Below are 9,630 nucleotides of genomic sequence, written 5' to 3' on the forward strand. Positions count from 1 at the left end.
TGTCTAGTTAATTCTGACAATACATCGTCGATTCTATTTTGTACTGGCATTCATGTTCGTCACATAATAATAGAAAAATAATTTTAGAAAAGGGTGCATAAGAATAGTAATTAACTAATAAATAATATATTTGTGCATCGCGTTCATAAAATGTATAAGAATTGGAAAATTTTAAATGAAGGAAATGTAGAAAATTGTCGGACTCGTGTCGCTTGCTTTAACGCCATAAGAATATGCCGAAATAGGGATGGTAAACTCGATTCCGATTCTACTCGAGAATCGAGTTTTGTCGTAAAATAATCGATTTTTCGGAACCGATCTTCAGTAGTCGAAGTCGATTAAGAATCGATTCTTGACATTCGACTTTACTATTAATTAAGTGACTAGTTTCAAGTTATACATACTACATACGAGCACAAGAAAACTCGTGATTCTTAATTCTTGACGATAAATTTATTAAAATGGCGACTAGCGCTGTATGGGTTTACTTTAAAAAAATAAACAACGGGTCGAATGTCCAGTGTCACCAATGTGGAAAGCAATTAAAATATAACAACAGTACGTCTAGCTTAATCAAAGATTTTAAATTTATTTAAAAACTTATTTTATTAAACTTTTTTAAACAACTTGAATTATTTAAAAAAAAATTTATATGAAATGTAATGTTCTTGCTACATTATTTATAGACAAAAAAATATAATTGTTTTTAACTATTTTTGTGTTTTATTTAATTGATTTGAATTATTCATTCAATTTATGCCTTGTGGTTTTATAAATAAATTTTTGTCCTTTTAATTTAAAATCGATTAAAATTGAAAGAATCGATTATGGGCACGATTAATCGGTTCTTAGAATCGAAAAATATAAAAAATATTCAGAATCGAGAATCGATTCTGTAAACCATCTTTCCATCCCTATGCCGAAAATGTGCGACAATGGAGGCCTTGTGTGAACGCTGTTTTCGAACATAAGAGGGTACCCTTGTTTGTTCAGACAGTGGAACCTATTGGCGAAACAAAATATAAGTTTTCTAATAATTATTAAATTTAGTTTTCTTTCGAAGTTTGGTCATATGTCACACGCTCATATAAAATCTATAAAAAGAAAATGCATTAGATTAAATGTTTACGCAATTGTAAGTTCAAGGCAATTTTGCAGTGCATTACTTTGATTAGATGTAAATGAAATTGAAATAAATCATTACAGCAACAATTATAATAAATTAAAAATTACAATTGGCTGTGGCAACGCTGTTTATATGCAGCCTTTGCTTCGATATAGAGGTATCGTAATTATCTACAGTTCTTTGCAGATAATTTAAATAAGAAATACAGCAACAAATATTCAAGGTATCCCAGCAAGTTGATTTCGCTTAGTTTGTTCCTGCGGACAATTTGGCTTTTTTTGATAAAAAATAGTTGAGATTGTAAATCGTGATTTAAATATACTAAATGAAAAAGGTTTTACATTAGTCCCTCAATAATACCCATACTAATGAGAAATCTTTTCTTCAAGGGTGCAATTGTAAACCATTCTTAAGTTAAGTAAGTGTGACAGCACGTCTAGGCCGGCGAATTTTGAAGTGAAGCAAGCTCTTGTTATTGACCTTTATTTGACATTTATAAATAAGAGCGGTAGCAGAATATTTTGCAGAAAAGCTAGTTTGTCAGCCGTTTTCGACCGACCATAAATTCGTAGAGGTGCATACGGAAAGTTGGACGCAGTCGACTTCCAACTATCTGCAAGGTAAGATACTATTTTTGGAAATATATTAACCATAATATTAGGAAGTGATATAAAAGAAGAGAATTGTGTACATATATTCCTAATTAGAATAACTCATATAATATAAAAATGTTATAATGTACGGTGTCTTGTGGTTTATACAATTGTACACTAAATACATACATATGTATGTATGTATGTATTTTCTTTTGTACATGTGATATATTTTCTGACTGAAATATTATTTTGTAACAAATGCAAATTTTTGTTCTATATTCCAAGTAAAATGTCAGATATTTTAATGAAAATAAGTATGGAGATTTGCTACCAAAAGTGCATAAGAAAAAATATATATCGTCCAGCCTAATTAAAGATTGTATTCATTTAGTACACCTGCCATGTTAAATTTATTAAAGTAGTTTTAATAAATTTTAAGACAACTGAAATTTTTAGAGCTTTTTTTTACTATATTTTGACCTAATATACAAAATTCTGGAAATATTGAGACTTGTAATCGAATCTAACAATGTAGTCGAAACGAAAAAAAGGATTCAATATTCAGTGCAGGACCAACCATCATAATTTCTTTCCGAATTTTCGAAAAAAAAAATAGTTTTATTATTAACATTTTTGTTTCATAGATTATTATTATTATTTTTTTTTTAATACAAATATCTCCAAAACTAGTTTTTATGTTTCTCCATTTGTATCACAATTTATAATTATATAGATATGTACATATATATTATTACCATATCTTGGCGCGATTAGATTATTTTGGCGCCGCAATCTGAGGGTATGTGGGGATAGAGGAGGTACTAAGGATTAAAAAGTTATACACATATACCCGCCTCAGGCTTATATTTTATTAAATATTTGCATTTAAAGGTCAACAATTGTATAAAAGAAACTCACACTCACCGTTTGTATGTTTACATACATGGCAAATACAAATGTTGCTACATGTTGTGTTGTGAAATAATGATATATAAAGGGACAATGGATCAAAAGTAATTTTGATTCATTCGTATAGATTATATATCATATATTATTTAATAAATAGAGATAAGATATACATATATTATTTTGCGTATAATTCTTTTCTGCCATGAAGGCTTTTAGGCGGCGCTACAAAAAATAACCCTGATTGGTCCAGCATCGGTGTGTTGTTGTGCACTGGCGGCCTTCGGCCGCACCTCAAAAAAGTAACAAAAGAATTAACAAAATTATTTGATTATCATAAATGTAAACACACAAATATTTTCAAAATTGTTTTGAAAGTATATTTATTTTCTTAAAAAACACACAATAAATGTAAAATTTAGATATATTTAAATGTGTAATTGAAAATGTGTGCGATTTCAGTTAAACATAATCAAATATTATTACCTTTACAAAGTTTTTAACTTTAAATACAAATATTATATCTCGAAAGCTATAAGTCAGAGGGGGGTATAAACAGTTTTTAATCCTGAGGTTTTCCTCTCTCCATCCGTACCATCAAATCGCGCTGCCAGAAGAATCATAATTTTGCCATTTAAATAATCAGCCATACCAAAATCATTGGATTAAAACATTTAAAGGGAAAACTTTAGTAGAACGTATATCCAGAATTTCGGGAATAAAATGGGTATAGTCGGATAGAGGATGTCCTCCAGATCAAGAATATATATGTATAGTTAAAGCGACAGGAAACCATTACCTATTTTTTCGATCTAAAATTAATTTTACACTTATATTTTTCATTTTTGTGTTCACTAACACTTCACTAATTCGTTTGTTCACATTTTTTTTTACATTATATAGTATAGAGCCAGACGGCGCCAGTTTAAGAAAACTGAAACAATAAATTGTACACAATTTCTTGAAAAATTAAATCTTGCCCGTTTATCAAATATAATTTGAACGAAATATTACCAATTAAGTGTCCGTTTCCGGTTATTGGAACGCTGTCATGTCCGGTTAAGCGAATGGGAAAATATGAATTAAAGCGTTGTGCTCATGAAATTTGTCCGGTTACGGGAGCTGTCCGGTTATTAGGACTGTTCGTATTGGGGAATTTCGCTGTATATACTATACTTACATATCTCCGGTATAATCTCTAAACTATTGAACCGCTTTATTAAAAGTTTGCACACTATGTTCAATTTGATCAAACTTAAAAGATAATACAGTTTTTATCCAAAAGAAAAAACTAAAAATAATTATAATATTCAGCAAAATACCAAATGAAAAACTCATTATTTTCCCGTTTGACAAATCTGCAAGAATAATTTTCAATTAAATGTCAATTAGAATCCCATGGGTTCTTTTTTGACTTTATTCGTAAATCACATTTCAACTGTATTTAATAGTTCTTTATAATGGTATTTTTTTATATGTAATTGGGTATATTTTTAAAATGCATAAGTGAGGAAAAGTTTTTGCGCGAATCAAATTTATTGATCATTAGTTAATCCACACATGAGCTCTTTTCTTATTAAGTAAGTGAAACATGATGTAGTGAAGCGTGTTATCTATAATTTAAATTTCATCGATAACATAGTGACCTGTGCACCTAGCACAGTATTACAGTGTTATTGTGATTTTTATACCGAAGGAACGTCTTCACTTTTATTCAACTCTTTGAATGCTGCATTTTCCACTATTATATCTTGTATGAGTCTTTCAATTTAATGAATATACAGACATACATGTACCATATATATTTGAACATGCGTATCTGCAATCCAGAAATAAAATCTAAAATACTACAATTGGACGAACAACATTAAGAAGCACACTACGAATTACTTGGTAAAGTATGCACAAAATCTTTTGGTACAAATCAAGAAACAATAGCCAACAAAAGTATATTAATATGACAAATTTGAAAGAAATAGGGTAATATACTTTCAAAATCTAAGATATAAAATGTGTAAATATTGAATGCTAAATTTTCACGAAGAAATGGAGGAATTCCTCAACATTTATTAGGGGTTTAGATGTTTTCGTCAGCGCAATTGTAGTTACTATCTGTATACATGTACATTTGTATATAGGAAAAAGTATTGCATAATTTATGTTGATTACAATTCATTATTTAAAACAAACACATCTTATTGGGAGATAAGAAACTGGTATACGTCGATTGACATTATAATACAAGTAGTTCGCGACGATTTTACATTTAAAGTCCAATCCATTCAGTAGCCAGTAGTATTGTAGATCGGAGCAAAATGTTGCGAAGACAACTTTCCTTTCGAATGGAGGACCAGGAAAGTTTAGAGAGTTCTCAAAATATTTATATTACATTAAATCATTTGGAATTCATTACAGATGAATCGGCGATTTTCTCGAGTAGAGTCCGGTGGTGACTTAAAAGATTTCTTTGATCGCGGGGACATTGCTTCTCGAGAAAATCGATGGAATTTTGAAATAGCATGGGAGGTGGCTAACAAGGTTGGAGGCATCTACACAGTCATTCGTTCTAAAGCATATGTTTCAACAGAAGAGATGGGTGAGCAGCTGTGTCTCATGGGCCCTTATAAAGAGCATTGTGCACGCACAGAAATGGAGGAGATAGAATTTCCACGCGGTAATCCACTTCTAGAGGCGGTGAATACAATGAGAACGCGCGGTTATAAAATACATACAGGACGTTGGTTAGTCGATGGTAACCCTCAACTCATACTGTTTGATATCGGCTCAGGTGCATGGAAATTGGATCAATTCAAATCAGAGTTATGGGAAAAATGCCATGTTGGTAAGTATAGGAGTTAATATATACATAGTATGTATGTACATTTGTCGTTATTATAACTTGTATAATAAATTTTAGGTGTGCCACATTTAGATGTTGAAACAAACGATGCGATTATATTAGGCTTTATGATTGCTGAATTTCTTGAGGAGGTTTGTATATCCATAATTATTTGTTACCTTAGTATTACGAGAACCTCACATATGTGTATATTAACGCTTCAAGTAGTTGAAAATACGTATATCTTCCTATAATGATTTTTGTCTAAACCATTTACTTAATTAATTGAGTTATAAGCTGAACCAGATTAATGTGGTTTCCAAACGAATATGAGATTAGGATATTATTTCTAAGGCAACGGTAAATAAGTATACGTATAAAGTAAATAATCAAGGATTTGATTACTATAATTTTAGTTTCGAAATCGTGCTTTAGATTATTCTAGTAACCATGAACTGCAAACCCCTAGAATAGTCGCTCATTTTCACGAATGGCAAGCTGGTGTAGGCTTGATCGCGCTACGGACACGACATGTAGAAATTGCTACAGTTTTCACAACGCATGCTACACTTTTGGGCCGTTATCTGTGTGCTGGTAACACAGATTTCTATAATAATTTGGACAAGTTTGCTGTAGATGAAGAAGCGGGAAAACGACAAATTTACCACCGATATTGTATTGAAAGAGCTGCCACTCATTTATCTCATGTGTTCACAACAGTATCTGAAATTACCGGATATGAAGCAGAACATTTACTCAAGCGAAAACCTGATATCATAACGCCAAATGGTCTCAATGTGAAAAAATTTTCCGCCATACACGAATTCCAAAACTTGCATGCAGTTGCTAAAGAAAAAATCAACGAATTCGTTCGAGGACATTTTTATGGGTAAGTTCTATAATCAATTGCTTATGTGAAAACAGAAGTTTTAATCATTTCTAAATTTATAGACATATGGATTTTGATTTAGATAAGACGCTTTATTTTTTTATTGCCGGACGATATGAATTTGGAAATAAAGGTGCTGATATATTTATAGAATCGTTAGCTCGACTCAATGCAATGTTAAAACATGAAAAGCCTGATACAACTGTTGTCGCGTTCCTTATATTTCCCACCAAAGTAAATAATTTTAATGTAGACTCCCTACGGGGACACGCAGTTATTAAACAATTGCGCGACACCATTAACAACGTACAAAATTCTATTGGGAAACGTATGTTTGATTCTTGCGTAAAAGGACATATACCAAGCTCAGATGAACTTCTTACAAAAGATGATTTGGTTAAAATTAAGCGATGCATGTTTGCTATGCAGAGAGATTCAATGCCTCCAGTTACTACACATAATATAGTAAGATACATAGATATATCGCAAAGATATCATAATCATAAATGGACTTTATTACTCTTTGTTACTTAGATTGATGACTGGAATGACCCTGTTTTGAGTTCTATTCGTCGGTGCAATTTATTCAACTCGGTGCATGATAGAGTGAAAATGGTGTTCCATCCAGAGTTTTTAACGTCTACAAATCCGCTTTTTGGTATTGATTATGAAGAATTTGTACGTGGCTGCCATTTAGGAGTATTTCCGTCGTACTATGAACCTTGGGGATACACTCCAGCGGAGTGCACAGTTATGGGGATACCAAGCATAACTACAAATTTGTCTGGCTTTGGTTGTTTTATGAATGAGCATATTTGCGACCCAAAGTCTTATGGTATATATATTGTTGACCGTCGATACATTGGTTTAGAAAACAGTGTTCAACAACTTTCCGGATTTATGATGGAGTTTGCAAGATTAAATCGACGACAACGCATAATTCAGAGAAATCGTACGGAACGTCTCAGCGATCTTTTAGATTGGAGAACCTTAGGAATTGTAAGTAATGCGCGTATTTAAGTAAACTGATTCTATAAAACATAATTATTATTTCTTTTTAAGTATTACCGCCAAGCTAGAGTTAAGGCACTACAAGCAGTTTACCCTGATTATGTTGATGATGGATCTCTCTACAGTTCACGGAGTACATTGAACTTTTCTAGGCCCTTCAGTGAACCACCAAGCCCTACATCCTCCAGTAATTCGATTATATAATACCAAAAACAAAATATTTTATTGTTTTTTTTTTTACAGGACACACAACCCCTGCTCCATCAGTGCATGGCTCTGACGATGAAGATTCCGTAGATGATGAAAAAGAATTAAAGGAATTGGGAATTAAGTAAAAACATTTTCAATTGTAGATTCTATTCTACATATGTGGCTAATTCATATTAACAAATTTAAAATTTTTTTAAATGCAGTTGATATTAATTGTTGTGTATAAAATAGAGATTTTAAATTATATTATAGTTTTAAGTTATTTCATTGAAATAATACTTAACAATTCGTGAAACCTCATTAGCCACAAGAGCATATGCCCATGTTTGAAGAGTAATTATGTTCAAACTGTATTTGTTGCCCTGATGTGGCTTTATAAATTCTGACAACTTAGGGCAAGAAATACAAATATTATCGTTCTTAAATGCATATTTCTTTCAATAGTTGATTTTCAAGAAGTAATAATTTTTTCGCGTTTTTTGAAAGTTTATTTTTTTACATTTATATTTTGGTAGGACGTACAGACAAATCTTAAACTGATTTAAATAACGTTATGTTAAATAGGACGAATACGAATCACGAATATTGGGAAACATATGTCGCTTTTAGTAGGTCTGTTATTAAACAGTTATATATTCTGACAACATCTTGTTTATGTCGAATACGTGATGCATAAAATTGTGTTAAAAAGAGTTTAAAACGGTGTGTTTTTATTGTGTGTCGCGTCTTTCAGCTTGAATCAACGATGACAGCATTACAGTTTCATAATACTGAATTGATAACTCTATTAATTAGTACTTCGATCATTAAAAAATCAAAAGAATACACAAATAGCCACATGGTCATGTGCGTTTTCGAGCTACGTGCATGATCTGCATTGATTAGTAAAAAGAATTTTATCCCTGAGTGGCTATTAGCAGTAGCAGTAAAATGAGTTGAAGAAGAAGTACGAAAGCGATACGATACGGCATCAAGATATTTTGATATAGTTGTGGATCCCAATTTGGCTTGCACGCCACAAAGTCTGTCAGTTGATTAAGTTTAAGTTTTCTATATACTCGAACATGATTGTACCTGTTTAACCGGGCGCACTGGCCTAATGGAGAGAGTTTTGGTGCGTTCGAGATGACAATCATGACAGCAGTATCGCAAATTGGTCAAAGCATCACGTTCAACCGTCACATTTTTGCAAAAAATCGGCTACACCAAATCTTTTCTGAAAATCATCAGATTATCAGTAAATATGTATGTAATATAATTGCACTGCTGTTCTGAGTTTCCATTCTTCACCCAATTAAAGTTGTTAAGGCAATTTTTATCCATTCTCTTCCGACGTTGGATTATCTACCTTCGCCGATCCCCCATTATGTGTAAACTACTAGCTACTCCATTAATATATGTATGTATGTATTTATCACATATGTACGTACTATATATCAGTTGAGCATTTTGTGAATACCCTATTATAGGTGTTGGGAAAACTTTACCTTAAAAACGTTGGGGAAGAATTCAACATTACGATAGATAACAATTAAATTTGGCATATTAATAAATTACTATAGGTTATACTCACATATATATATTCTATATATCTCATAATTTTTAAGAAAACTTGTCTAAATGGTTTCATTAAAATATCACACATTTTGAGCAACTTGTAGTCAGATGGAAAGTCAGAAATCATAAGTGCCTTTATCAGGGGCATTAATTTGGATATTGCTCAGGTATACTTGAGAACATATTTTTATAAAAGTATTTGTGAACAACATTCCTCTTAAGGCTTGTTAGAAAAATGAAATTCATTATATCGGGTGATTTTTTAAGAGCTTGATAACTTTTTTTTAAAAAAAACGCATACAATTTGCAAAATCTCATCGGTTCTTTATTTGAAACGTTAGATTGGTTCATGACATTTACTTTTTGAAGATAATTTCATTTAAATGTTGACCGCGGCTGCGTCTTAGGTGGTCCATTCGGAAAGTCCAATTTTGGGCAACTTTTTCGAGCATTTCGGCCGGAATAGCCCGAATTTCTTCGGAAATGTTGTCTTCCA

The 9,630-nt window shown here is 31.7% G+C and overlaps 1 protein-coding gene across 1 annotated transcript; it reads left to right on the forward strand.

Annotated features, from left to right (window-relative positions):
- Positions 1 to 1,321: 1,321 nt before the first annotated feature.
- Positions 1,322 to 8,277, forward strand: LOC126767570 (glycogen [starch] synthase). The gene is made up of 9 exons (XM_050485042.1): positions 1,322 to 1,460; positions 1,516 to 1,746; positions 5,044 to 5,470; positions 5,546 to 5,619; positions 5,884 to 6,356; positions 6,419 to 6,821; positions 6,891 to 7,355; positions 7,419 to 7,554; positions 7,611 to 8,277. The coding sequence occupies exons 3-9, from the start codon at positions 5,044 to 5,046 to the stop codon at positions 7,700 to 7,702; spliced, it is 2,070 nt and encodes a 689-aa protein (XP_050340999.1). The 5' UTR covers positions 1,322 to 1,460; positions 1,516 to 1,746; the 3' UTR covers positions 7,703 to 8,277.
- Positions 8,278 to 9,630: the final 1,353 nt, after the last annotated feature.

The sequence above is a fragment of the Bactrocera neohumeralis genome, chromosome 2 (assembly GCF_024586455.1).
Source record: "Bactrocera neohumeralis isolate Rockhampton chromosome 2, APGP_CSIRO_Bneo_wtdbg2-racon-allhic-juicebox.fasta_v2, whole genome shotgun sequence".
Taxonomy (NCBI): Eukaryota; Metazoa; Arthropoda; class Insecta; order Diptera; family Tephritidae; genus Bactrocera; species Bactrocera neohumeralis.

What these genes read in the sequence shown, in the direction of transcription:
- LOC126767570 (XM_050485042.1), top strand. Translation starts at nt 5,044, where the DNA reads ATGAATCGGCGATTTTCTCGAGTAGAGTCCGGTGGTGACTTAAAAGAT. An exon ending in ATGGGAAAAATGCCATGTTG is followed by an intron (nt 5,471 to 5,545) that starts GTAAGTATAGGA and finishes AATAAATTTTAG; the next exon opens with GTGTGCCACATTTAGATGTT. An exon ending in ATTGGAGAACCTTAGGAATT is followed by an intron (nt 7,356 to 7,418) that starts GTAAGTAATGCG and finishes TTTCTTTTTAAG; the next exon opens with TATTACCGCCAAGCTAGAGT.